Source organism: Lipotes vexillifer, unplaced genomic scaffold, assembly GCF_000442215.2.
Source record: "Lipotes vexillifer unplaced genomic scaffold, Lipotes_vexillifer_v1.1 scaffold611, whole genome shotgun sequence".
NCBI classification, from domain to species: Eukaryota; Metazoa; Chordata; class Mammalia; order Artiodactyla; family Lipotidae; genus Lipotes; species Lipotes vexillifer.
The window spans coordinates 285,558-312,658 of NW_006785619.1; the positions used below are offsets into that span (position 1 = coordinate 285,558).

At 49.8% G+C, this 27,101-nt stretch overlaps 1 protein-coding gene across 2 annotated transcripts; it reads left to right on the forward strand.

Moving 5' to 3' along the window:
• The first annotated feature begins 2,367 nt into the window (after positions 1-2,367).
• PELP1 (proline, glutamate and leucine rich protein 1) lies at positions 2,368-25,650 on the forward strand. 2 transcript variants are annotated; one of them, XM_007457724.1, is made up of 17 exons: positions 2,368-2,805; positions 10,445-10,509; positions 10,890-10,995; positions 15,677-15,826; positions 16,067-16,138; positions 20,333-20,392; positions 20,692-20,842; positions 21,028-21,157; positions 21,304-21,391; positions 21,853-21,941; positions 22,021-22,137; positions 22,258-22,405; positions 22,546-22,705; positions 23,400-23,455; positions 23,583-23,789; positions 23,927-25,372; positions 25,501-25,650. In XM_007457724.1, the coding sequence occupies exons 1-17, from the start codon at positions 2,557-2,559 to the stop codon at positions 25,591-25,593; spliced, it is 3,387 nt and encodes a 1,128-aa protein (XP_007457786.1). In that variant the 5' UTR covers positions 2,368-2,556; the 3' UTR covers positions 25,594-25,650. The 2 variants fall into 2 exon arrangements, with proteins under 2 accessions (XP_007457786.1, XP_007457787.1); XM_007457725.1 differs by lacking the exons at positions 2,368-2,805; positions 10,445-10,509; positions 10,890-10,995 and having other exon boundaries at positions 15,698-15,826; positions 23,927-24,967; positions 25,181-25,372; positions 25,501-25,593.
• Positions 25,651-27,101: the final 1,451 nt, after the last annotated feature.

Sequence of the window (27,101 nt, forward strand, 5' to 3'; positions counted from 1 at the left end):
TAATTAATAAAGAAGGAACACAAATGTCTACTAAACATATGAAGTTACTTCATTTCGCTAATGATCAGGGAGAACCAATTGAAAGGAGATATTCTTCTTCATTATTCAGTTGACAAAATTAAAAAATAAACCTAGTTTTGGGATAATGTATAAACTAGAGAACACTGTTCTACATGGTTGGCTGGGCTGTTAATCGATGCAAACTTTCTAGAGGGCATTTTGCTTAGTTCTTGTCAAAATTAAAAAAGGCATTTTCTTACATCCAAAACTCATTCATTTATTCACTCAACAAATATTTACTGAGCACTTTTTATGTGCCAGGTACTACTGTTCTAGGGGATGAGGATAAAATAGTGAAGATGACAAGACCCTTCTCATGGGGTCTGTATTTTAGACAGAAGAAACAGTCAGTGAGGACTTCCCTGGAGGCACAGTGGTTAAGAATCCGCCTGCCAATGCAGGGGACATGGGTTTGAGCCCTGGTCCGGGAAGATCCCACATGCCGCGGAGCAACTAGGCCCATGAGCCACAACTACTGAGCCTGTGCTCTAGATCCCGCAGGCCAAAACTACTGAAGCCTGTGCGCCTAGAGCCCGTGCTCTGCAACAAGAGAAGCCACTGCAGTGAGAAGCACACGCACCGCAACGAAGAGTAGCCCCCGCTCACCGCAATTAGAGAAAGCCTACGCGCAGCAATAAAGACCCAACGCAGCCAAAAAAACACAAGAGTCAGTGAATAAGTAAGAAAATAAATTTTGGATAGTGCGATGAGCTGTAAAAAAAATTAAATAGGGTAATGTGATAGAGGGTGATGGGGGTGAGAGTGGGAACTTCTTAAAAAGGAGCCCTTTCTGAGGAGGGCCAGATGGTGTCAGTCATACAGAGTCAAAGGAACGTTTCTCCAGGCAGAAGCAGCAGCATGTGCCAAGGCACTGAGGTGGGAATGGGCTTGCCAGAGGATAGAAAGTAGGCTAGTGTGGCTCAGGATAGGGAAAGAGAGGGAGAGGGACTTATGTGGGATGTGTTGAGGTCACAGGTGGGGTTGTGGGGATTCTAGTAGGCCAAGGTGAAAAGATGGGACTTCATTCACATGATATTTGGAAGCCACTGAAGGGCTTTAAGCAGGGAGTGACAAGAACTGACTTCCATCTGCAAAGACCACTCTGGTTGCTGCGTGGAGAAGGGAGTACAAAGGGCCAAAAGGGGAGCAGGGAGAGCAATGAAGAGGCCACTGCAGGAGGCTAGCATAAGAGGCCAGGTGAGAGAGAATGGTTACTTGGCCCAGAGTGTCACTGGAGATGGAGAAATAGAGAAAAATGAACCCCACTGGGTAGTATATTTTGGAGGCAGAATGCCAGGACTTGAAGAAGGATTAGATAAAGTGCAATAAAAGAGGAAAAAAGATCACCCTTGCATTTGAATCGGGGATTTGAATTTTATTAGATTCAAATTATGAAGATTTTGTGTACAAAAAAATGCACAGAAGTATTAGGGTGTTCACTAAAGTGTTTGTATTAAAAAAAAAAAGGTGTTTGTATTAGTGAAAAACTGGAGCAGCTGTAAGTACTCAGCAATAGAATTGTGAACTCGTGGTGCGCCCATTTCATTGTACCGCGCCGCTTAAAAAACGACGTAAAGTTGCCCACAATATATATCGAGTGACAAAAGCCAACTACAGGTCTTCCCTGGTGGCGCAGTGGTTGGGAATCCGCCTGCCCATGCAGGGGACGCGGGTTCTTGCTCCGGTCCGGGAGGATCCCACGTGCTGCGGAGCGGCTGGGCGCTTGGGCCGTGGTCGCTGAGCTTGCGCGTCCGGAGCCTGTGCTCCGCGGCGGGAGAGACCACAGCAGTGAGAGGCCCGCATACCGCAAAAAAAAAAAAAAAAAAAAAAAACAAAAAACAACCCCACAATGGGAGAGGCCACAACAGTGAGAGGCCTGCAAAAACCAAAAAAAAAAAAAAAAAAAAAAAAGCCAAGTACAGACCCCGCTCTTGTAAAATATACTCTGTATTTATGTGTTTGTGCATAGACTAATATTAGGAAAGCATACACATTACTGGTGGAAGGACTTGGGGGGGAGGGAGTTTCTTTTTACTTTATGCCCTCTTTATTGTTTGAATTTGTATTTGCAAGGCACGTGTATTGTATCATTTATGTCGTTGTAAATGTAGTTAACAATATCTATGATTTCAGACAACGAGGCCAGCTCCTTAGGTATCAGTGATGCCTAGATCGAAAGTGTCCTGAGATTACGCTACGTTAAAGGCTAGCTTTTGGACTCCGGCGCCTGTAGTCCTGACCACGTGTTCTTTAAGAGCCACTGGTCCGGCCTCCCGCCCTCGACCCAGCCCACCGACCAGGCCTTGACACCCCGGGAACTAAACACCCACAGCTGTGGCACCCAGGCCCTTCCACGCCGCGCATGCCCCCTCCCAGCCGGCGAGCGGACTGCAAAGCGCAGGACCAAGGCCCCCCTCCTCACGCCCCTCCCCTCGAGGCGTCCGTCGCGGGATATTTGCGTCATCGCGCCACGCCACCTCTAGAGCCCGGGTGAAGATGGCGGCAGCTGTTCTTAGCGGGCCGTCTGCGGGCTCCGCGGCTGGGGTTCCCGGCGGGACCGGGGGTCTCTCGGCGGTGAACTCGGGCCCGCGTCTCCGCCTGCTTCTGCTGGAGAGCGTGTCGGGGTTACTACAGCCGCGAGCTGGGTCCACCGTTTCTCCTGTGCACCCCCCAGTCCGCTCGGTCCCACATTTGCCGGGGCTCATGTGCCTATTGCGGCTACATGGGACGGTGGGCGGGGCCCAGGTGAGTCTGTAGCCCGCAGGCCCGCGGCCCTGTTGGAGGGTTGGCGCAGCTTTTGTGCACCGGAGTCTTGGTGCACTGCAGCTGCAGTGGAGAAGTGGAGGGAAGGAAAGCTGGGGGCAGAAAGAGGGTCCAGGTATCACTCTGGACGAGATTCACGCAGTGATTCACGCATTTCTCCTTTATCAGCCGTGAATCAAAGAAACTCGGGAGAGAAAGGGCCTCGTTTTCTCTACTGCTAAGCTATCGGTAGACACGCATGAATGGGTTCGATCCCAGGCCCCGTCATTCACTAGATGTATGATCTTTAGCTTCTTTTTCATCTGGAAGTATCTGTTTGGGGGATTGTTTCGACTGAGTGAATGGATGTATTCAACAAATATTTACTGAGCTCTTACTGAGGGCTAAATGTTGGGCCCTCCAGTTATAGATGCGCTGGCGATGAACAAAATGTTACAAAACACTATGAGAATTGTATAGTAGGGACCTCTAACCTAATCTGGAAAATTGTAGAGATTTTCTTGAGGTACTGGAGTTTAAGTTGAGATCCCCAAAGATAATCATAGGAGTTGGGTAGGGGAAGAAAATCGGAGGGACGGTTCAGTCAGCGAAAAGCTCATGTGGGAAGGTCCTCTGGTAGGAACTGGAAAGAAGGGCATTGTGCTTGAGGTTCAGAGATGGAGGGGAAGAGAGTGGGCGCTATGAGGTGAGTAGGCAGTGAACAGATCATGCAGCGCTTTGTAGACTGGTTTAGAAGAGTCCTTTGGATTATACATAGAATAGAATCTAACTTCCATTCTGTCCTACAAGCTAGAAACCCAGATGTCATTCTGAACACTTTCTTTTTGCTCACACACCTCCGTATACAGTCTGTTAAGTCCTTTTGATTTTATTCTCTTAAGTAGCTTTCAGATCTGTCCGCTTCTTTCCCATTGCCCCCATCCTGGCTTTAACCCCCATCATCTTACCCAGATTCTAAGAAGACATAACTCTCTAACCTACGGTAGGTTCACCTTTAATATTATCTCCCGTGCTCCATCTTCTCCCGCTAACCCTCCCCCAAATTCTATTCATCCTTCAAGACCCGTGTACATGAGTTCTTCCTTGTCCAACATTTGTTACCAGGATCTTCCCAGCTCTATGCTTCCTTCCAGGAAGAGGGTTTTCACAACCTGCTGGGTGGTTCAATAGTCTTAGCCCCAAATTTATTAGAGATGACCTCATTTATTAGTCCTCATTGAGGGTGACAAAACTGTGCCTCTGATATCTCAGCCCAGTTCCCCTCCTGTGATTCATGTGGTTCCTAAGTATTTCTGAAATATTATCTATTCTGTTTATAAATGTGTGATTTCTGTCATCATCTCTTTCAAATCTTCCCCTCCTCCCTCAAGGTGAGCTACATGAACTTAATGTCTTGCTTAATTTCTCTTAAGTGTCTAAAAGCATTTTTTTTTAAATTGAAGTATAATTGATTTACAGTGTTGTGTTAATTTCTGCTATACAGCAAAGCGACTTAGTTATACACATATATACGTTCTTTTTTATATTCTTTTCTATTATAGTTTATCCCAGGATATTCAGTACAGTTCCCTGTGCTATACAGTAGGACCTTGTTTATCCATTCTATATGTTTTGATATAGTTTATATCTACTAACTCCAAACTCCCAGTTCATCCCTTGCCCACCCTCCCTTCCCCTAGAAGAATTTTGAGTAAAGAATCTAAGGGTGATGTGGGAAACACCTTTAAATTGCCTGTACTATATTTTTTGGGTGTATCTTGCCTTGAATTTTTTTCTACTTGTCTGTGTTGTATTGAGTTCTCAGAACATGGAACTGTGTGGTGGGTTTCCTTCGCTTCCTTGTAGATTTTCATTCAACAAAAATTTTTTGAGTATCTCTTATGTGTTACCTACTATTCCTCATCTCTAGGTAGATAAGTAAGACATCATCCTTTTCCTCGGAGAATTTCTAGCTTAGCTGAGATGAGAAATGAAGGTAAGTAAATAGGCCTGGAGCTTGAGAGAAAAAGAGGTCCATTGGCCCATCCACACTTAATCACCAATTTTGTTTTCCCACAGGTACTGCAAACTCAGTAGTTCCAAAATGGAACTACCTGAGCACAGTTCACAGTTTCTGGCTTGCATTATGGCAGCGGGTCTCCTTGCTGTCAGTCTTGCTCTTTTTAATTCATTTCCCACATAACAGCTGATCCTGTTTGTAAAATCCTTAACCTGTTTCCTGCCTTTTAAAATCCTTAAGCACCTGAACTTTCCTGCCTCAGGGCCTTTGCACCTGTGCTTGGAATCTCTCCCTGTGCCGCCTCTCCATACCCACCCCCCTCCCCCGCCGCAATCCCCCAAATCTTTTCAACTCAATGTTTGTTTGTCACTGCCTTTGGGAAACCTTTCCAAACCACCTATGATTAGCTGTTCTTTATTACACCATATGGAAATTATTCATTGTACATATACACTCAACCTCCTTCCCCCATACCCACACAACTGGGCTTTGATTTGTTTTGTTTTTGTGTGTAGTTAAAAAAAAAAAAAAAACTGGAAAATTTCAGATGACACAAAAGTAGAGAAAATAGTATTTTGAACCACCCCCACCCCAGCCCATGCTGTCTCTATCATCCAGATTTAACAGTGAACATTTTGCCAGTCTTGTTTCATTCCCACTTTCCCAACTTTGCCTCCAACCTCCCCTGCCCCCGGAGCACTTTATTTTTATTTATTTATTTATGGCTGCATCGGGTCATAGTTGCGGTGCAGGGGATCTTTCGTTGTGGTATGTAGGCTTCTCTCTAGTTGTGGCATGTGGGCTCAGTAATTGTGGCACGCGGGTTTAGTTGCCCCGCGGCGTGTGGGATCTTAGTTCCCCTACCAGGGATCGAATCTGTGTCCCCTGCATTGGAAGGTGGATTCTTAACCACTCGACCCGGGGAAGTCCCTCCCACCCCGGAGCATTTTAAAAGAAATCCTGTATCTCATTTCCCTTATAATTGCACATACTTTGAAGGACAGAATGTCTTGTTCTGCCTTGTGTCCCTAGGGCTTTGTACTGTCCCATTCTCTAGCCAGTACCCAGTGATCTTCTTAAACATATCAGTAAGATTAGAGCATTGTCCTGCTTAAAACCGTACACTAACTTATTGCACCAGGCCTTAAATAGTGTGGCCTATGCTGGCCTCTTGACCTCCCCTCACACGACTCCTGGCCTGTCTTCACTGTGCTCCAGCCACCCAGGCTGATCTCATTTCTGCAGCAGCTGACGCCACTGCTCATCAGTTCCTCACTCTTTGCTGGGAAACTCCTGGGGAGGTGGGCTGCTTGTTTAGATCCCAGCTTCCATGCCACCATTTCAGAGGAGCCTTTCCTGAGCACGCTGTTTTAAAATACAGTGGTCCTTCCCATTTCAGTCATTTTCTGTCAGATTATTCTGTTTTGGTTTTTTCCTAGTGTTTATCACTGTTTGAAATAAGTTAACTTATTTATTATCTGTCATGTTCTCTCTTCTCTTCTTACCTTGTTTAAATTCCATTATAATCACTTCCTCACCCTCTGCCTTCATTGTACTTGCCCGGCAACACCCCGTCTGTGTTAAATTCAACTCTGTTTATTTGGTGCCTATACCTGTACAGCTCAGTATGGCTGGAGATACATGTATCCTGGCTGGCTGGTCTCACTTTAAATTCATGGCTGTCATCTTCTCAAGTGGACTCTTAGTGTTGTCTAGCAATCCTGTTACATTTCCACTTTCCTAGACAACCTCTGATTACTTCTCTCCATCCTCACTCTTAGCTGATGACGTCACTTCCCATTTCAGTGAGAAAACAGAAACAGGGGGATGGGAATTCCCATAGGCTGCCGCCACCACATCTGCCAGCTTACCTGTGTCTGTGCTCATATGCTCTGCCTTCCCTCCCATTACTAGGGGTGAGCTGGTCCATGCCCCTACTAAGGCCAGCCCTCTGCTTGTACATGACGTCTGTCCCCTCTGCATGTACACAAGTCCATTGCTTCTCCACTTGTTCATCATCAGCTTTTCCCGCTTTGTTAGGTCATTTTCATCAGCATATATCAAAACTGCTTTAAAAAAAGTCCCCCTTCCAGCTCCTGCCCCATTTCTCTGCTTCTCTTTATGGCAAAACTCCTCAAAAGTGTTGTTTGCACTTGTACTTTCTCCCATTTTTTTTTTAAATAATATTACTTTGAAATGATTTACAATTTATAGAAAATTTGAAAGAATATACCCTTCACCCAGATTCCCCGAATGTCAACATTTTAAATGCATATTTGTTTTATCATTCTCTGTGCATATTTTTTCTGGGTCCATGAAGGAGGAAGTTGCAGACATGATGCCCTTTTGCCTGTAAATTCTTCAGCGTAGATTTCCTTAAAAACGACATTCTCATACATAACTGCATTCCATCATCAAACCCAAAATCAATATCAGTACCATAAGTGATTTAATCTATAGATCTTATTTCAGTTTTGTCATTTGTGCTAAAAGTGTCCTTGATAGCAAAAGAAAAATTTCTTACGATCTTGACATTTTTTGAAGAGTGCAGGATAGTTACTTTATAGGATGTCCTTTAGCTTGGTTTGTCTGCTGTTTTCTGATGATTAGGTTCAGGTTGTGCAGTTTTGGCAGGAATACTGCAGAAATGATGTGTGACATTCTTGTCGCATTGTATCAGGAGGCACGTAATGTCTCTTTGTCCCATTACTGGTGATGTTAACTTTGATCATGGGTTAAAGTGATGTCTGCCAGGTTTCTTCATTATAAAGTTATGGTTTTTTCCTGTGGGGAGATTATGTAATTTTGTGTCTTGTTACCCTTTCACCGGTTTTTTTTTAGTGTCCATTAAAGATTCATCCCTGAACGAATCATTACCCTGATGGTTGTCCCTTAGAACTCATCCCGTTTAGGCTTTTAGCCTAACTCCTTCACCAGAATGCTGCTTTACCAGGTAACTTGGTAAGTCTTGAGGGTCAGCAATGACCACTGAAGATACCAAGTTCAAAGGTCAAATTTTGGTCCTCCTATTACTTGACTTGTCTGTAGTATTTGTTACAGCTGATGACTCCTTTCTTGCAAAATTTTCTTCACTTGGCTTCTGGGATACCACTCTCTCTTGATTCTCCTCTTACCGTACTGGGCACTCCTTTGCAGCCTTCTTTACTGGCTCCTCCTCTCTAACCTCTCAGTGTTTGGGTGCCCAGGAACCCAGTCCTTGTACTGCTCTCTTCCTCTATTTACACACTCCCACAGTGAGCTGATCCAGTCTGATGACTGACAACTTCCCAAATCCATACTCTGACCAGGATTTCTCCTAACTCCGGACTTAGCTACCCAGTGCCTATTTGGCATTAAATAGACATCCCAGACTTAACACCTGAAACTGAACTCCTGATTCTCACCCCCAAACCTGCTCCTCCTGTGGTATTCTGCTGCCTAGTGACAACTCCATCTTTCTAGTTGCTCAGGCAAAAAACTTTGGAATTAGCTTTGTCTCTTTTCTTTATCTCCCACCCATATCCAGTGTGTTATCAAATCCTGTGGGCTCTACCTTCAGAGTATAACCACAGCTTGAGGCTTGAATCCCCACTGTTACCACGCTCTTTACACTGCCTCGTCTGTCTCCTGGATCCTTAAAATAGCCTCCTACTTCTGTCTGCTTCTGCCTTCTTGACAAGGCAACTCAGGTGTTGTGGATGTGTTTTAAAAAATAAATTATGTCAAGTAATATCCCTTCTCTGCCTAATTCTCCTCTACCCCATGGCTTTTATCTTATTCAGAGTGAAAGTCAACGGTTGCCTATATGACTCCAAAAGGTCCCACCCTGCTCCCGGGGCCTTGTCTCTCCCGCTTAGTCTCCTCTAGTGACGGTTCACCTCCTTGCTGCTCCTCAGATACGCCTGGTGTGCTGTCATCTCACAACCTTTGCTCTTGTTCTCTGCTTTGCCTGGGACAACAAAAAGTTACCAGCATGCCTTTTTTTTTTTATTAACAGTTTTATTGAGATGTAATTCACATACTTACAATTCACCCATTTAAAGTGTACAATTCCATGGTTTTTAGTATTTGCAGAGTTGTGCAACCATCACCATGATCAGTTTTAGAGCATTTTCATCACTCCCAAAGGAAACCCTATACCCATTGGTAGTCACTCCCCATTTCCCCCCAGACCCTCTCTGCTCTTCAGCCCGAGGCAACCACTAATCTACTTTTTGTCTCCATAGGTTTGCCTGCTCTGACGATTTCATAGAAGTGAATCATACAATATGTGGCTTTTGGGGTCTGGCTTCTTTCCCTTAGCATAATGTTTTTAAGGTTCATCCATGTCTCAGAACTTCATTCCTTTTTATGGCCAAGTAATATTCCATTGTATAGATTTTGTTTTGTTTATCCATTCATGGTTGATGGACATCTGGGTTGTTTCCAGTTTCTGGCTGTTATGAGTAATACTGCTATGAATGTTCGTATATGATTTCTTATGAGAACACGTGTTTTCATTTTTCTTGGGCATATACTTAGGAGTGGTGTTGCTAGGTCATATGGTTAACTCTAACCTTTTGAGGACCTGCTGGGCTGTTTTCCCAAGTGGCTGCACCATTTTATATTCCTGTCAGTGCATGTGAGTGTATCAGTACGCCTTGCTCTCACTTTCCTCTGCTCAACTAGCTTCTTAGAGAGGGCCCTGTGTCCACTCCACATAAAGTGCTGTCTCCCTTCCCTACTCCAGCCTCTCCTTTCCTTCCTCAGTTTATTTTTCCCCTTAGCACCTAGCACCCCCCAACATGCTATTTCTTATTTGGTCATTTGTTTATTTTCTGTCTCCTCTAACTATAATATAAGCTCCCTAGCACCTCAAACAATGTCTCACATAAAGTAGGTAAATAAATGTTTATTAAGTGAATCAACATTTCCCTTCATGAGAACAGGGACCTTACTTATTTTATTCAGCTCTGTATTCCTTCATCTGATTCAGTGCATAAGATGTGTTTGTTGAAAGAATGAACGATGAGTACAGTTAGGGAGATACAGGGGCCACCAGAGGAGTCTGGCCATTTAAGCATGGAGAGTTTACTCGTGGGAGGGCTGAGGAGGAGACCTCTTTCAGGGCTGCCAGAATGTGCAGGAAGGAAGCTCTGGTTGACTTGGTTTATGTTGGCATTAGCAGCTCTAAGGGAGCCAGGAACAGGAGGAGGGGGATTTTGGGTGAAGGAAGAAGGGATCAGATGAGTTTAGTGTCCAGTCAGCAAGCATTTAGGGATGTCCCTCTGCGCTGGGTGCTGTCTAGGGAAACGGAAGGAGCCTGCCTTTGAAGTCTGGTAGCTGGGATGAGTCGGGCGGTTTAGCCTTCTGGGTAACACTAGTTCGTTGGGTGGGAAGTTGGGGAGGGGACAGGTGGGATGTAACTTGAGGAAAGCCCACGGGACAGGACAGGCTGCTGTGTGTGTCACCTACTGAAAATAGGGAAAAGGTTGTCGGCCTCTAGAGGAATGGTCTTTTGGCCTCAAAGGAGGTGTTACTTCAGAAAAGGCTTCGGAAACACCGGGGCAGGGAAGCGCTTGGAGAAATCCTGTGTCTTTAGCATCCTATTCCCAACTCACTTCCTTGTCTTCTTTCCTCCAGAACCTTTCAGCTGTTGGCGCGTTGGTGGGTCTCAGTAATGCACGTCTTGGTTCTATCAAAACTCGGTAAGTCTTTAACCCTGTTTTTTCTCCAGGGGGATGTTTCTTTAGGAAGAGGGCTGTGTATCTGTCCATCCACTGTCACCACCCCACAGATTCCTGAGATTTCTCCATGCCCAAGAAGGTGGAGAGTTTGATTCTTTTCATGAGTTCACTTGGCTTTGAACCCCACCTATTCCAGCTTCCAGATTTCTGTGCCCCACCTTCTGTTCCCTTCTTTCCTCACTGCCCGCACCTCACTCCAAGTCCTCCAAGTATTTCAGGAGTTAGAAGCCGCCGTGGATCTGGAGGTGATGTGTTTCTCTAGCCAGTGAGCGTTAAAGGGCGATGAATTGCTTTCTCTGCAGTCTAGCCACCACCCACTTGTCACTCACCTTTCTTACAAGGTTTGAGGGCCTGTGTCTGCTGTCCCTGCTAGTGGGGGAGAGCCCCACAGAGATGTTCCAGCAGCACTGTGTGTCCTGGCTTCGGAGCATTCAGCAGGTCTTGCAGGTAAGGATTCAGCCGCCGCCCTGCCTCCCTTCCCTCCCGCAGCCATGCCGTATTCTCCATTCTGGATGTGGTACATCTTTGTGGCTTAGACATTTAGTTCTGAGGACAGAATAATTAGAAGCAGTCTTTTTCTAGCAGGGAGGATGAGCTTCAAATAGAAACATCCTTTTAAACGTTTTGATTTTTTTTTTTTGCGGTACGCAGGCCTCTCACTGTTGTGGCCTCTCCCGTTGCGGAGCACAGACTCCGGACGCGCAGGCTCAGCGGCCATGGCTCACGGGCCTAGCCGTTCCGCGGCATGTGGGATCTTCCCGGACAGGGGCACGAACCCGTGTCCCCTGCATTGGCAGGTGGACTCTCAACCACTGCGCCACCAGGGAAGCCCACGTTTTGATATTTTTATCTACTGGGTTATTTTAATTCATCTGACCTTTCATACTCTGTAACCGCTGTTTCACATCCTTATTAGCTTTTGTAATGAGTGACATCTCTAAAGCTGCTTTTCCTAGATGTTTAATCTTTTTAAATAATTAGTTTACTAGATTTTTTTTTTTTGGCTGCATTGGGTCTTCGTTGCTGTGCGTGGGCTCTCCTCTAGTTGAGGCTAGCGGGGGCTACTCTTAGTTGCGGTGCGCGTGCCTCTCACTGTGGTGGCTTCTCTTGTTGCAGAGCATGGGCTCCAGGGGCATGGGCATCAGTAGTTGCAGCACGTGGGCTCAGTAGTTGTGGCTCTCAGGCTCAGTAGTTGTGGTGCACGGGCCTAGTTGCTCCATGGCATGTGGGATCTTTCCAGACCAGGGCTTGAACCCGTGTCCCCTGCATTGGCAGGCGGATTCTTAACCACTGCGTCACCAGGGAAGTCCCCCCAAATTTAAAAAAAATTTTTTTTTTTTTTGGCCATGCCGTGTGGCTTGTGGGATCTTAGTTCCCCAACCGGGGATTGAACCCATGCCTTCAGCAGTGAAAGTGCAGGATACTAACCACTGGACTGCCAGGGAATTCCCCAGGTTTTTTTTTTTTTTTCCTACTCCTCTCTTCCTCTTTTAACATTTAAATTTTTTTCTGCTTTTACATCCTTTGATGACATCCCCACTTAGTTCTTCCACAAGCATGTTCTGGGCACACATGGCAGGTTGTGTGCTAAGCTCTGGTGGAGAGATGTACTTGGACCCTGCTTTCAGGTGTTTAGAGTCTCTTGCAGGGGTTGGGAAACTTTCTAGGTGTCTATAAATAGTAAAATGTTTTAGGTTTTACGAACCCCATATGGTTTCTGTTTTTTTTGGCTGTGCCTCACACACATGGGATCTTAGTTCCCCAACCAGGGATCAAACTCGTGCCCCCTGCAGTGGAAGTGTGGAGTCCTAACCACTGGACCACAAGGGAATTCCCATGGTTTCTATTGAGTAGTGTTTCTTTGTTGGTTTGTTTTCCAACCCTTTAAAAATTTAAAAAACATTCTTAGCTTGTGGGCTGTGCAAAAACAGGCACCAACAGACCATGGTTTGCTGATCTGTGTTGTAGTGGAAGAGAATAATATTTATTTTTTTAAGTGCTTTTTATTTTATTTTAAAAATCTATTCATTTACTTTAAGTATTTATTTATTTGGTTGTGCCTGGTCTTAGTTGCAGCTTGCCAGCTCCTTAGTTGTGGCACGTGGGCTCCTTAGTCGCAGCATGTGAACTCTTCGTTGCGGCGTGCCCGTGGGATCTAGTTCCCTGACCAGGGATTGGACCCGGGCCCCCTGCATTGGGAGTGCAGAGTCTTAACCAAGGAAGTCCTGAAAGAGAATACTTATACAATGAGTGTGAAAAGATAAACTTCGGTAGGTGCTCTGGAGGTAAAGAATGTAGTTCTCTGAGAGCATGTAAGGAGAGAATCTGACCCAGACTGGGGTGGTGATCAGGGTCAGTGGTTCAGGGAGGGCTGTTCTGATGAGTAGGAGTGAACTGGGCTGAGAGTTTTCTAAGTGTTCTAAGCCTGCAAAAGTCCTGAGAGAAAAGGAGTTTGACTCATTTGAAGAATTATAAGCAGGCTGGTGTGGCTGAGGTTAATGAGATGCGACTGGGGAGGTAGGTGCATGGGGACCAGGCTATGTGTGGCGTTGTAGGCATATTAGGGAGTTTGGTTTTTATTCTCAGAACAGTGGGAATTCATGGAAGGTTTTGAGTAGGGGGAAGGAGCTGGTGGTAGTGGTGATGTGATCAAACTTTCATTTGGAAATACCACTCTGGCTGCTGTGTGGAGCCAGGATTAGGAAGGAGCCAGCATTCACCGTACCCTGGACTAGAGCAGCAGCTGTAGACATGATGAGAAGTAGGTGAGAGATTTAGAGGCAAAATAGACAACAGGTCCTGATGATGGAATAGCGTCAGGGAAAGGATGTGTCCAGGATGACTCCCGGGTATCAGAACATTGGAAGACAGCCAGGTTCCAAGAGGAGTGGTGAAAATAACATGAGTATGGTCTTGGGCATTCAGTAGAGGCCCCCAGGAAGCATACCCTTGACCTAGTGTACGTGGAAGTGACCAGATATCTCAGAGGGTAACCCTGAGGTTTCAGTGGTGGGGACTTCAGTCAATATGTTTTACAAAGAGGAAGAGTCCTTAGCATTTAGATGGCAGCTGCAGCTGAGGATGAGGCTCAGATGATCAAGCTGAATACTTATACAGACTGGATCTTGAGGCGCTCCACAGTCAGGGGTCAGGTAGAGAAGGATGAGCTTACAAAGCAGACGAGACAGGGCTTCCCTGGTAGCGCAGTGGTCGAGAGTCTGCCTGCCGATGCAGGGGACATGGGTTTGTGCCCCGGTCCGGGAAGATCCCACGTGCCGCGGAGTGGCTGGGCCCGTGAGCCATGGCCGCTGAGCCTGCGCGTCCGGAGCCTGTGCTCCGCAGTGGGAGAGGCCACAACAGTGAGAGGCCCGTGAACCGCTAGTATAAAAAAAAAAAAAAAAAAAAAAAGCAGACAAGACAGAGCAGCAGAAAGGAGATAACCAGGATGGTGGGTTGGATGGAATCCAAATACTTCAGGGAAGACGGAGGAGTCATTTCTCTTTATGCCCTTCTGAGCTGGAATAAGACAAGGACTGAAAATTTTTTATCAGATTTAGCAACTCAAGGGGTAATGAGACTGTGAAAGTGTTTTTGGTGGAGCAGCGGACACGGAAGCCAGGTTGCTCTGGGACGAGCAGTGAGTGGGAGAAGGAGTGGAAGTGGAGAAGGTAGGCAGTCCTGTCAAGACATCTGGCTCTGCTGGTAAGAGAGAGAAACGGGGCAACAGCTGAGCTTGGGCAAGTGGAATATGGGCTCAGGAGAAGGACTTTTAGGATGGGAGAGACTGGAGCATGCACAAATGTCAGTAGGAAGAATCCTTTTGAGAGGGATCGGAGAGAGGGGGCCAGTTAACAGGGTTAGGTTCTGAGAAGAAGGGAGGGGGGACTATCTAAAGCACCGAGGGATTGTCGAGGAGGGATTGTCGTCGGATGGGAGGAGCATCTCCTCTAGTGGGACAGGAGGAAGGAAGGAGAGCGGGGATGAGGATGGAGATGGAGTTTTCAGTTTGATGGTGGGAAGCTGAGCGAGTGCCCATCTTTGGGCTTCAGCTTTCTCTGAAGTTGCGGGTTAGGTTATAGGGAAGTGATGGTGGTGGGAGAGGGGCTGAGTAGCAGAGGGAGTTAACCAGCGAGAGGTGCAGGAGGATTGCTGGACAGTGTTGAGGCCTGCTTGTGGTTGGTAGGCCCACTGAGTCGGACTTTCTAACAAGCATTCTTGTTTGTTTCATTGACACGTGGTGTCTGGTCTAGCAGGGGGTAATGTGCTGAAGGCTCTTCCCTTAGATACATGTTAATTTTCTAGAGAAGTCCTTCTTTATAAATTCAAGCCGTTTTTCCTCCGTGAATTCCACAGTAGGTCTGAGACAGCCAGAAGCAAGCTTGGCGAGATGGGGGGGTTTTGTTTTGGCTGAGACTTTTCTTGTGGTTTGAGAAGTGCTCCTCTCCATTCTTAGCAGGGAAATGTAGTATGGGAGCAGCAAGAAACTCGTGAGATGGTCTAGTCAGGCAGATCTTTAAAGTATGGCTTTGTTACCTTTTTTTCTCCAAATTCCTTGGACCCCCAGACACGCATAGTACTAAAGTGTGAACACGTGTCCTGTCTGTAGATGAATGTGTTACTTTGGATGCTCCATATCTCTAATACACTCTGTCCCTAGTGGATTTTTTTTCTTGATAAATATATCTATTTTTGGCTGCGTTGGGTCTTTGTTGCTGCGCGCGGGCTTTCTCTAGTTGCGGCGAGCGGGGGCTGCTCTTCTTCGCAGTGCGCGGGCTTCTCACTGCAGTGGCTTCTCTTGCTGCGGAGCACGGGCTCTAGGCACATGGGATTCAGTGGTTGTGGCACGTGGGCTCTAGAGCGCAGGCCTAGTAGTTGTGGCACACAGGCTTAGTTGCTCCATGGCATGTGGGATCTTCCCGGACCAGGGCTCGAACCCGCGTCCCCTGCATTGGCAGGCGGATTCTTAACCACTGCGCCATCAGGGAAGCCCCTGTCCCTAGTAGATTTGATGGTAATGTTGACGTTAACTGTGGTGTTTGTCGAAAGCCCCATGTTGTCATACCTCTCGTTCCTCCTCTCGGTGACCGTGAAGGTGAGGTTGGGAGCATGGGGTGTTGTTGCTCTTTAGTCCCAGGACCCGCCCCCCACGATGGAGCTGGCCGTGGCTGTGCTGGGGGACCTGCTCCGCTACGCGGCCCAGCTCCCTACACTCTTCCGGGACATCTCCATGAACCACCTTCCTGGCCTTCTCACCTCCCTGCTGGGCCTCAGACCGGAGGTGAGACGCCTGCCCGGGTCCCCCTACCCTGGGCCCCTCGCATTGCTTGCCCTCACTGACACCCATTGGGTTAAAGAATGTGATGGGAAGTGATTGGGGAATAGGACTGAAGAAGTGAGAAGGGGTCCGGGCCAAGAAAAAGTATAAGGAGAAGGGACCCTGAGGGGTGCGTGGTGGGGTGGAGATGGGGTCTGGGGCGTTGGGCCCTCGGCCTCTTCCTTACTTTCTGTTTCCCCACAGAGTGAGCTCTCAGCACTGGAAGGAATGAAGGCTTGTATGACCTATTTTCCTCGGGCGTGTGGGTCTCTCAAAGTAAGTGTTCATGGGAACTCCTCTTCCCACAAACATAAACCTTGATAGCCGTCTTACCTCAGATTCTGGTGCTGAGATTTCTAAGCTCCTGTCTCCACAGCTCTAATTGTGCCACCTCATAGCTTTAAATGCATTCTCATTTAATCCTCACAGATAAAGAAATCGAAATTAAGTAACTTGCCTAAGAACTGATGCCAAAGCTCAGGCTCTTACCCCTGGACTCCTTCCTCTCTCTGCCCTGCTTTCTCCGTACCTCTAGAATGCCCTGCCCATTTTTCTACCATCTTGTTTTACTTTGTTCCTAAAGCTCTTACGATTTCCTCTGGGAAGCCTTCCTGACTTATTACTTCCCTATATCAACTTCCCCAGTGCTTCTCTCTCCTTACTTTCCTGACTAATCTCCCACCCTGTCCCTTGAACTGTCATGGCTGTACAAAGGTGGCTGCACAGCAGAGCCTTATTAGGGCAAACAGGCAGGGTGGACGTGGATCAGGTGAGGGAGGAAGGAGGTCAGTGAAAGAATTAGTTTTATTTTCAAGGAGATAAAAATTCTGCCAAAGCAGTAACAGTTAAAGGGCCTTTGGAATTGGTACATTGATTGTTTGCAGAATAATTCGATGCCAAGAAGTACCTAAGAACAAATAGGTGTTCTCCTGTCGATTAGATGTTCTCTCTTGTTTTGATACACTCATCATTGCTTGACAAACCGTTGGGCACCCCCTTTCTCAGATGGAAGCACAAACCTATGGAGAACTGGAATTAGGGGCAAATTAATATTTTTTTTGTATAATTCATGTGGTTAATCACAGTAATTGGTAATACTATACTCAGTATTACCAACTAAGGGGGAGTTTGCCATACAAGTTGTCTTGAAAGTAAGCTCACATGGTTCTATGACCAAGTTAAGAAAGTAAAAGGGAAAGGGAACTGGTACTTAGTAGAAATGCTACTCACTACGTGCCAGGCACTCTGCTGTGTGTCTTCTCATTTTACAGTAATTCTGTAGAGCTGGTGTCACCGAATTAAACAGGAGGAAACGGGTCCAGAAGGGTTTGACTAACACAAGCCTGTGTATCTGGTAGTTATAGAACCAGGGTGAGAGTGAGAACTATTTGTCCTTCATGCCCATGTTTTTTCCACCAAACCAAACTCCCCAGGCACTTTTAAGAACGTGGACAGGATTGACAGACAGGCTTCCACACTGATGCCGGCTCTGATCAGTTGTTAGTGGCTTGGGAAGGATTGTGAGCCTGACGCGGAGCTCTGCGGGCACGTGCGCTGTGGTCTGGGAGTGGTACTTACGGAGACTTTGGTAACTGGTTACTTGCAGTATTTGAAAAGCCCTGGAGCAGATGATATTTCTCAGTGAACATGGGTCACGTCCTTGCTGATGCTTTGTTTTCATATGACTGCCACTAATGGCAGGTAGTAGAATCTTTGGGTAGCAGGGCAGGACTTTGTCAAGAAGGCATTTGGAGTAACTTGGGGATTTTATTAAAGTTTTGTTTTTTTTTTAACTAAAGTTTACTAAACTAAACTTTCTTCTAGAATGCTCTGTAAATTAACTTCTCAAATTACACAGGCTAGATCTTTGTCCCTGATCCCTCATTGGTCAAAGTATGTGAGGTCTTACTGCATATGCCTGCTTTGATTCAGTTTGGTTTGGGGTTATCTATACCTACCTGCATCCTCCCAGGAAAGTGCAGGGAGAATTGAGTGTTATCTATGGGGTCAAGATTTGAGTAGTCAGACTAGCCTGCCCATGAGTCCTCTGCTAGTGCCCCTTAATTTTCGTTGTGAGTGGTCAGGAGAATTCATCTTTAATTCACAGCCTTTTGTCAGACGTGTAGTTTTTGAAGTTATGGCCTGCATTTTAAGTACCCTCTCCAAACCAAACAACAAAACTTTCATATGTTGTTACGGGGTGCATATGCCTTTAGTTCCTAAGAATGCAGTGTCATCTGGAGAACTTCCCTCTGTTGAGGAGTTTGGCTTTGTCTGTTGCCTACATGGCAGATAAGACTGTCTTGTGTGGAGGCCCCAGGGGCAGTTTGTACTTGAAATGTCTTGCAGACCAGTACTTAGGAACTGATAATTGGAGTGTTTATCTGTTCTCTATTCCATCCCCCAGAAGCTCCCAGGGCAATTGCAGTCTCCAAGCTCAGGATTACCCTGCCCAAATGAGGTATCTCAAGCATTCTGAGTCCATGAAGTCAGTCCTGTAGAGGCTTTACCTTTCCTCCTCGACAGATTTGTTCCCTGGAGTGAGTGGGAAGACTCACCCCACTCTTAAGAGACACCCAGGACGTACTGTGTGTGCACGCGTGCTTGCGTTTCAAGTGAAATGTTCCAAGTGAGCCATTACTTTGGTTGGCTTTGCAGGTCATTTGGGGTAGACCTGTGGTCAGAGCCATGTCCCTGTACTTTGCTTGACTGCAGTCACATAAGCAGACTTTTGGTGGCCTCAGCCCAGCTTTTTGACTCAGAGTCTCAGGGAAAGCGTGAGCAGTAAGTTGGCCAAAAGGGCTGAGTGCCACTATAGATAAGGCTTTGGCGACTCTGTCATCCTTGGAGAAGCCGGTGTCAGGAGACCTGTGGGCGGTTGCTGCTTTTGGTTTGAAGTGTGCAGAACCCTACCACACCGGACATGAAAATGCTTTCCAAGTCCCAAGGGAAACGGTTCTAGGCCTTCTCATACCCTGGGATCAGCTGTAACAGTGCTTGTCTCGTGGTGAGAATCCTGCAGTGGAACGCGGGAAACCAGATGTGGTTCCTGCCACAGGGCGATGGCAGGGAGCCCTTGGAGGGCTGCTTTCTGAACCACACACTGCTAGACCTCCGTGCCTGCTTCCTCCCATAAGTCCCCTGCTGCGTGCCTGGTGCCACTGTTGATCTGTCTTCCTTGTCTTCTGGAAGTTTACCTTTGTGCCTCTGATGCCCCCATCCCCTGATGAAGTCCATACACGCTAGCCTGGGATTTAAGGCCCGGCCTGCTTCTCCGAGGGCCTCTTGTGAGCCTGGAGCTCTCCTCATGGTGTCCCTCCCTCTGTCTCCTTATCCGGGTCCTCCCTTTTCTCCCAAACCCAGCTCAGCCCTGCCTCTCAGCATCAGTCCCTCCTGACCCTCCCTCTTTGGTTCCAGGTTATTGTTTTCCATGCATTTGTCTTCCCGACTGTTACACCCACTGAAGGTGGAAATCCTGTTATACCTCAGTGTTCTCACCCTTTTTGTGCCATAGACCTCTTCGAATGTTTTTAAATCCATAAAATACATGGAATTGCAAGGGACACTGATTCTGTTGAAATGTATACTTTAAAAAATTGTGATAGAGTAGGATGTGCTTCTTTACTAACGTGTCAAATAACAGGATCCAGCAGCAGGTCTGGTAACTACCTAAGTTTCAAATTAGTGATGCACGTGAATGATAATTCAAGATAAGTGTTCACAACTATATGTAACGTGAAATGAAAATAAGTGATTTCTGATGGTGACAGAGGTACTGCTGATACTACTGTGGCTTTTTGTCTACATTTACAGTAAAAAAAAAAAATTATACTTCATTTACAGGTTAGTGAAAGTGATTTAAAAAATCTCCCTTCCATGTTCACAGGCCCCTTTGATTCTACCTCCAGCTAAATGGGGCCCCAGTTAAACACTCCTGTGCCGGCGCCTTCACATAGCAGGCGGAGTACTGTTGTTGGCTAACTGACAGGTCGCTGCTCTGAGATGTGCTACCTCGGTCCTGCTGGGCAGCCTTTCCTCCTCTCTCCACCTTGTCCTGCCCTTGCACCTCTGGTTAGTGCCGCAGCTCCCAGCTTGGACCCTTGCTTCTTGTCTGAGCTGGCAGGGAGTTGGGGCGTGGAGGTAGCTGCTTTTCAGTGCTGTGTCTTTGGCTTGAGGGAGATGACTATCATTTTGCAAAGACTGGCAGGAGGGGGCCCAGTCGTCTGTGGGACACAGGCCTCAAACAGGGAGGCTGAGGACAAGAGGCGACATTCAGGGTGTCTTTCTACCATGAGAGCATGTCTACACCCAGGCATGATGCCCCTTAGAGTGTGGTGCTTCCTTGTCTGCAGGAAAGAAAAAGGCCTTAGATCCTGGGCCTTGATTCTGCTGCTGGGAATGGGCGGCGTCTATGTCTCTGGCCCTTGGAGCTGACTCACTAGCCTCTCCCTTTCTTTCCTTCTAATCCAGGGCAAGCTGGCCTCATTTTTCCTGTCTCGGGTGGATGCCTTGAGCCCTCAGCTCCAGCAGGTAAAGGGAAAGGAGGGAGATGGAGAGCCTGGGGTCTGAGCTGGAGCTTCTTTTCTCTATTTTTCTGTCTGTTACTGCTTTTCGACCACGGTCTCACTCCCCTCCCTGTGAACATACGCAGTAAACACAAGTCATGACTTCTGCCTCCGTGTCTCCATCTGTGTCTTTCTGCCCCGTAGTCCCTTCCGTTTTCCCTCAGAGCTCTCTTTGATCTCCATCTTCCTGGGCATTGGTGGGGTTGGGATTCCGTGGCTGGGCTGGATTCCCATCTGACCGGGGTTCCAACCTGTCTTCTGCAGTTGGCCTGTGAGTGTTACTCCCGGCTGCCCTCTCTAGGGGCTGGCTTCTCCCAGGGCCTGAAACACACGGACAGCTGGGAGCAGGAGCTGCACAGCCTGCTGGCCTCTCTGCACAGCCTGCTTGGGGCCCTGTATGCGGGGGCGGACACGGGTAGGGACTGTGGCTGCTGTGGTTGGTGGCACGGTGGTGAGGGGAGCAGGGGGTTGGTCTGGAGAGGTGGGGCCTTTGAGTTCTAGGCAAAAGGGAGTAGAATATGGTTGGGTCCTCCACCAGAATGGAGGAGGAGGGGATGGAAGACAGACCTGGCATGTGAAGGTGGTTGTGTTTCTGTCCAGCTCCTATGCAGTACGAAGGCCCTGGGTTGGAGACGCTGCTCTCCCCCTCAGAAGACGGCGATGCCCATGTCCTTCTCCGGCTTTGGCAGAGGTTTTCCGGGCTGGCCCGCTGCCTGGGGCTCATGCTCAGGTGTGTGAGTGTTGGAGGGAGCAAGGGCCTGGAGCAGGAGGGGCCGAGATGGGTGTCGTCTTCATCATGAGGAGGGAGGTTGAGGGTGGGTGTGGAGTGCCCCTGGGTCCCCGCGCTGAGGATCTCCCTGCTCTGATTCTCTTTAGCTCTGAGTTTGGGGCTCCCGTGTCCGTCCCTGTGCAGGAAATCCTGGATCTTATCTGTCGGACCCTTAGCGTCAGTGCCAAGAACATCGTAAGTGGAGTTTGTACCCTGTTTACAGCACTTGCCCAGGATGCAGGGCAGCCAGGCAAGCAGTGTGGGCTGTGGCTCCCAAAGTGATGTTGCCTGAGGTTGCCCCGGCCAGCTCCTTACCTCTCCAGGTGCTGTTATTCCCGTGCTCCCGGCACATGCACATCAGTGCCGATTCGCTCCCGTGTTGTGGGAGCACTTGTAGCAGATGCTTCCTCAGGGGAGGGTGAGCTGGGGGTCAGCTGCGTCACTGGCGCGAGGTTCGGCCATCCCTCCCTTATCCTCCTTCCAGGGTCTGTTGAGGAGGATGGCAGTTTGATCTTGTTGGGGGAGTTGGGATCGGGTGTGGGTTCCTTACCTGCGTGCACACGTGTATTCAGTCACATGCGTGTATCCTGTCTCCATTTCTCTTTCTTTGCCTCACTTTCTTCCCCCACTCCTTACTCTGCTCATTTTTTCTGCAGAGTTTGCTTGGGGATGGTCCCCTGCGGTTGCTGCTGCTGCCCTCCCTCCACCTGGAAGCCTTGGACCTGCTCTCTGCACTCATTCTTGCGTGAGTGGGGTCGGGAGGATGCGGTGCAGGGGCTGGGATGTGCTGGGAGCGGAGGTCACTGTTCTGTCTTTGCCCCCAGGTGTAGAGGCCGGCTCTTGCGCTTTGGGGCCCTGATCAGCCGCCTGCTTCCCCAGGTTCTCAATGCCTGGAGCATTGGGAGGGACAGCCTCTCTCCAGGCCAGGAGAGGCCTTACAGGTGACCATCTAGGAATAGAATAAAGAGGAGAGGGTGGGTGAGGGGGTGCCTGTGGACTGGGGGTGCTGGCGGCTGGGACATCGACTCCCTTTCACAAGCTGCTGTCTGCTCCTCCCACAGCACTATGCGGACCAAGGTGTACGCTGTCCTGGAGCTGTGGGTGCAGGTGTGTGGGGCCTCGGCAGGAGTGCTTCAAGGGGGAGCCTCGGGTGAGGCCCTGCTCACCCACCTGCTCAGTGACATCTCCCCGCCGGCTGACGCCCTCAAAGTGAGTGAGGCCTCTGCCTCTGTCCCGGGACCCATCCTGCACCCCTTGTCCTCACCAGCCTCGTCACCAGACACTGCCTTCTGACTGTCCTGCCTTCCTGTTGGCCAGTGTGTGTGATTTATGTTCCCCTCCCCCGCCAGCTGCGCAGTCCCCGGGGGAGCCCTGATGGGGGTTTGCAGACCGGGAAGCCCAGCGCCCCCAAGAAGCTAAAGCTGGATATGGGGGAGGCTATGGCCCCACCCAGCCACCGGAAAGGGGACAGCAATGCCAACAGTGACGTGTGTGCAGCTGCGCTGAGAGGTGAGGCCTGTGCCCTGCACCTCGGCGCACTGGGATGGCCTGGAGTGATAGCCCCAAACCAGTCGTTGAGGTGGAGGGTGTAGAAAAAATGCAGACCCGGCTAAGAGCCTGTGGAGAAGCTATGCCACCCCCAGGGCTGCAGGTGGAATCTTGGGTCCTGCTGTTAGATGGAGTGCTGGTGTTGACACCGCCCCTCCAGGGTCTCAGCTATCTTTGTTCGTGCATCCCCTGTATGTGCCAAGTGCTGTTCTAGTACAAGAGGGTGGGGCCAGGAAGAGGACGAAATCCCTGGGCTGTGGAGCTCACACTCCCCAGGCTGGCTGCTCAGTGGGGCTTCCTGCTTCTGACACAGTCGCTAATCTGGACGCAGAAGTGACTTTCTTTTGGGTCCCGTGTATTTCACTGCCCTCCAACCCCACCCCTGTGTGAAGGGAAGTGCCAGCTCTCCCCAAATACGTAAATTATAATGTTGTACCTCCATCATCTCATTTACATAATGTTGTCAACAGCCTTTTAGGTAGTAGGGTTACATTTAGGATCCCCATTTTATAGTTGAGAAAACAAAGGAGTTACGTGACTTGCCTGAGGTGGGCCACGGCAGAGCGGGGTGCTCAGCTGGGGCCATGTGCTTCAGAAGCCCTGGCTCGTCATCATGTTAGCTGCCCGCCTCTGACATACTGGTCTCCTTCCCCAGGCCTCAGCCGGACCGTCCTCATGTGCGGGCCTCTCATCAAGGAGGAGACTCACAGGGTGAGTGGAGTGGGGAGGGGCCATTGCTCTGTACCTGTGGGGGGCTCATTCACACCAGGGAGTAGGCCCCGGAGAAGGGTTGGCTCGTTGTGGTGTCATCTCAAGGTGTGCTCTCTGTCCTTTTCAGAGACTGCATGATCTGGTCCTCCCACTGGTCATGGGCGTCCAGCAGGGCGAGGTCCTAGGCAGCTCCCCGTATACCAGCTCGCGCTGCCGCCGGGAACTCTACCGCCTGCTGCTGGCTCTGCTGCTGGCGCCTTCTCCTCGCTGCCCGCCTCCTCTCGCCTGTGCCCTGCAGGCCTTCTCCCTGGGCCAGAGAGAAGACAGCCTTGAGGTAACTGCGGAGTGTGGCCAAATCCACCTCGTGGGTTCCTGGATTCTCTTGTTTCTGTTGCTGGTAGGCATTCCCTCCCTGGTTTCGTGAAGGCCCGTATCCCTGATGCTTGCTCTCACCCTTTTTTCCCTCCTCAGGTCTCCGCTTTCTGCTCAGAAGCACTGGTGACCTGTGCAGCTCTGACCCATCCCCGGGTTCCTCCCCTGCAGACCATGGGCCCTGCCTGCCCCACCCCTGCCCCAGTTCCCCCTCCTGAGGCTCCATCTCCGTTCAGGGCTCCAGCTTTTCATCCCCCAGGCCCCATGCCCTCGGTGGGTCCTATGCCCTCGGTGGGCCCCATGCCCTCAGCAGGCCCCATGCCTTCCCCAGGCCCTGTGCCCCCAGCGGGCCCCATGCCCTCAGTGGGCCCCATGCCCCCGGCACGCCCTGGACCTCCAGCCACAGCCAACCACTTAGGCCTCTCTGTCCCAGGCCTGGTGTCTGTATCCCCCCGGCTCCTTCCTGGCCCTGAGAACCACCGGGCAGGCTCAAATGAGGATGCCGTCCTTGCCCCTAGTGGCACTCCCCCACCTACTATACCCCCAGATGAGACTTTCGGGGGAAGGGTGCCCAGACCAGCCTTTGTCCACTATGATAAGGAGGAGGCGTCCGATGTGGAGATTTCCTTGGAAAGCGACTCTGATGACAGTGTGGTGATCGTGCCTGAGGGGCTGCCACCCCTGCCGCCCCCACCCCCCTCGGGTACCACACCCCCGCCTGCAGCCCCGGTCGGGCCCCCAACAGCCTCCCCTCCTGTGCCAGCCAAGGAGGAGCCAGAAGAGCTGCCTGCGGCCCCGGGGCCTCTCCCTCCACCACCTCCCCCTCCTGTTCCTGGCCCTGTGGCACTCCCACCACCCCAGCTGGTCCCTGAAGGGACTCCCAGTGGCGGAGGACCCCCAGCCCTGGAAGAAGACTTGACAGTTATTAACATCAACAGCAGTGAGGAGGACGAGGACGAGGACGAGGACGAGGAGGACGAGGAGGATTTTGAGGAGGAGGAGGAGGAGGAGGAGGAGGAGGAGGAGTATTTTGAGGAGGAGGAAGAAGAGGAGGAAGAGTTTGAGGAGGAGTTTGAGGAGGAGGAAGGCGAGTTAGAGGAGGAAGAAGAGGACGAAGACGAGGAGGAAGAGGTGGAAGAGGTGGAGTTCGGCCCGGCAGGCGGGGAGGTGGAAGGAGGAGGGCCTGCACCCCCAAGCCTGCCTCCAGCTCTGCCCCCCACCGCGTCCCCCAAGGTGCAGCCGCAGCCAGAACCGGAACCCGGGCTGATGCTGGAAGTGGAGGAGCCAGGGGCTGAGGAGGGGCCTGGGGCCGAGACGGCCCCCACACTGGCCCCTGAGGCGCTCCCCTCCCAGGGGGAGGTGGAGAGGGAACGGGGGAGCCCCCCTGCAGTGCCACCTCCTCAGGAGCTTGTTGAAGAGGAGCCCTCTGTGCCCCCAACCCTGCTGGAAGAGGGGGCTGAGGGTGGGGGTGACAAGGTACCACCCCCACCAGAGGCATCTGCAGCAGAAGAGATGGAGACAGAGGCGGAAGCTCTCCCGGAAAAGGTGAGCGGGCCGGGCGGGGAGAAGTGGTGCTGGCTGCTTGTGCAGCCTGACCCACTCTTCAGTGTGTGTGTGTGTGTGTGTGTGTGTGTGTGTGACTGTTTTGGATTTGATGTCTTTGTCCCTCAAAGGAGCAGGATGACACAGCTGCCATGCTGGCTGACTTCATTGATTGCCCCCCTGATGATGAGAAGCCACCACCTGCCACAGAGCCTGATTCCTAGCCCTCTCCCACACCTCTCACTCTTCGTTTCCAATAAAGTTATGTCCTTGGATAGCGACTGCTGCTTCTGCCTTTTGCCACCACAGTGTCCCCAGCCAAAAGCCCAAATGTCTGCTGGGCTTGTCCTGTACCCATAGTGTTTCCCCAACGGGTCCATGGCTGTCCTGTTAGCTCCACCGTCCAGAAGAAGAGCCATTGACTTACAGGGGTAACGGCCTATCGTGTTGCTCAGCAAGTCAGTGTCAAAAGTGTTGAATTTTGGGCTTCCCTGGTGGCGCAGTGGTTGAGAGTCCGCCTGCCGATGCAGGGGACCTGGGTTCATGCCCCAGTCCGGGAAGATCCCACATGCCGCGGAGTGGCTGGGCCCATGAGCCATGGCCGCTGAGCCTGCACGTCCGGAGCCTGTGCTCCACAACGGGAGAGACCACAGCAGTGAGAGGCCCGCATACCGCAAAAAAAAAAAAAAAAAAAAAAAAAAAAAAAAAGTTGAATTTTTGCCTGGTGCTCTTGCTGATGCTAAGTGTGTGCTGGGTTGCCTGGAGAAGGAGAAGGAAGTAGCCCTGCTTCTGTTAGTAATCCAGGTGTGGGAGTACGTGGGAAATTTATGGGATTAAGTGTCCTAGTGAGTGAACCTGTGTAAACACACATACAGCCCCTTGGTCTCAAAGAGCAGGCTAAGTGACTGTGATGGAACTTTAGAAAATTACGATAAAGTACAGAGGAGTTTAATCATTGACTGCTCTGAACTGGGAACTTGGGTGTCCTAAATTATAGGGGCATCCATCGTGGATATGGGGGATGAGCTCTATTCTGGGACTGGTCCTTCAGTGACAACATCCCAGCGCAACACCTCCCTGGCAGGAATTTGACAAGCTCACCTCTAGCCTTCCTACTCACTCTTGAGATTTGGACGTTTCCCAGCCAGTGTCTGATCCCTTTAAGCATTTATAGACCATATATATTCTAGGACTTGTTGGGATGCACGTGTGAGCATCACCCAGAGTTGTGTATGTGAGAGGGTATTGAGGTTTATGGGCTTGAGGTAGATGCCTCATGGTTTTTTCAGTCTGTGAACATGAGTAACGTGCCTTGGAAATGCAGAAAGGGTGGTGACTTCCCAACTGCCTGTATCCTGAAGGGCCTCTTTGAGAAGTGACATTTGTGCCGATTTTTGGAAGATTAGTAGGCGTTTAAATTTTTCCACCCCCTCGGAAGGAGGAGACAAGATGGCGGAGTAGGAACTTGAGTTCACCCCCTCACAGGAAAACACCAAAATCACAACTAACAGCTGAATAATCATCGACAAAAAAGACTGGAACCTACCAAAAAAGATAATCTAGGGCTTCCGTGGTGGCGCAGTGGTTGAGAGTCCGCCTGCCGATGCAGGGGACACGGGTTCGTGCCCCGGTCCGGGAGGATCCCGCATGCCGCGGAGCGGCTGGGCCCGTGAGCCGTGGCCGCTGAGCCTGTGCGTCCGGGGCCTGTGCTCCGCAACGGGAGAGGCCGCAG

Bases quoted from the DNA above. Each gene is read 5' to 3' on its own strand.
- PELP1 (XM_007457724.1), top strand. From the start codon at position 2,557: ATGGCGGCAGCTGTTCTTAGCGGGCCGTCTGCGGGCTCCGCGGCTGGG. The intron at 21,392-21,852 runs GTAAGTGGAGTT...TTTTTTCTGCAG, and splicing joins GCGTCAGTGCCAAGAACATC to AGTTTGCTTGGGGATGGTCC. The intron at 22,138-22,257 runs GTGACCATCTAG...CTCCTCCCACAG, and splicing joins GGCCAGGAGAGGCCTTACAG to CACTATGCGGACCAAGGTGT.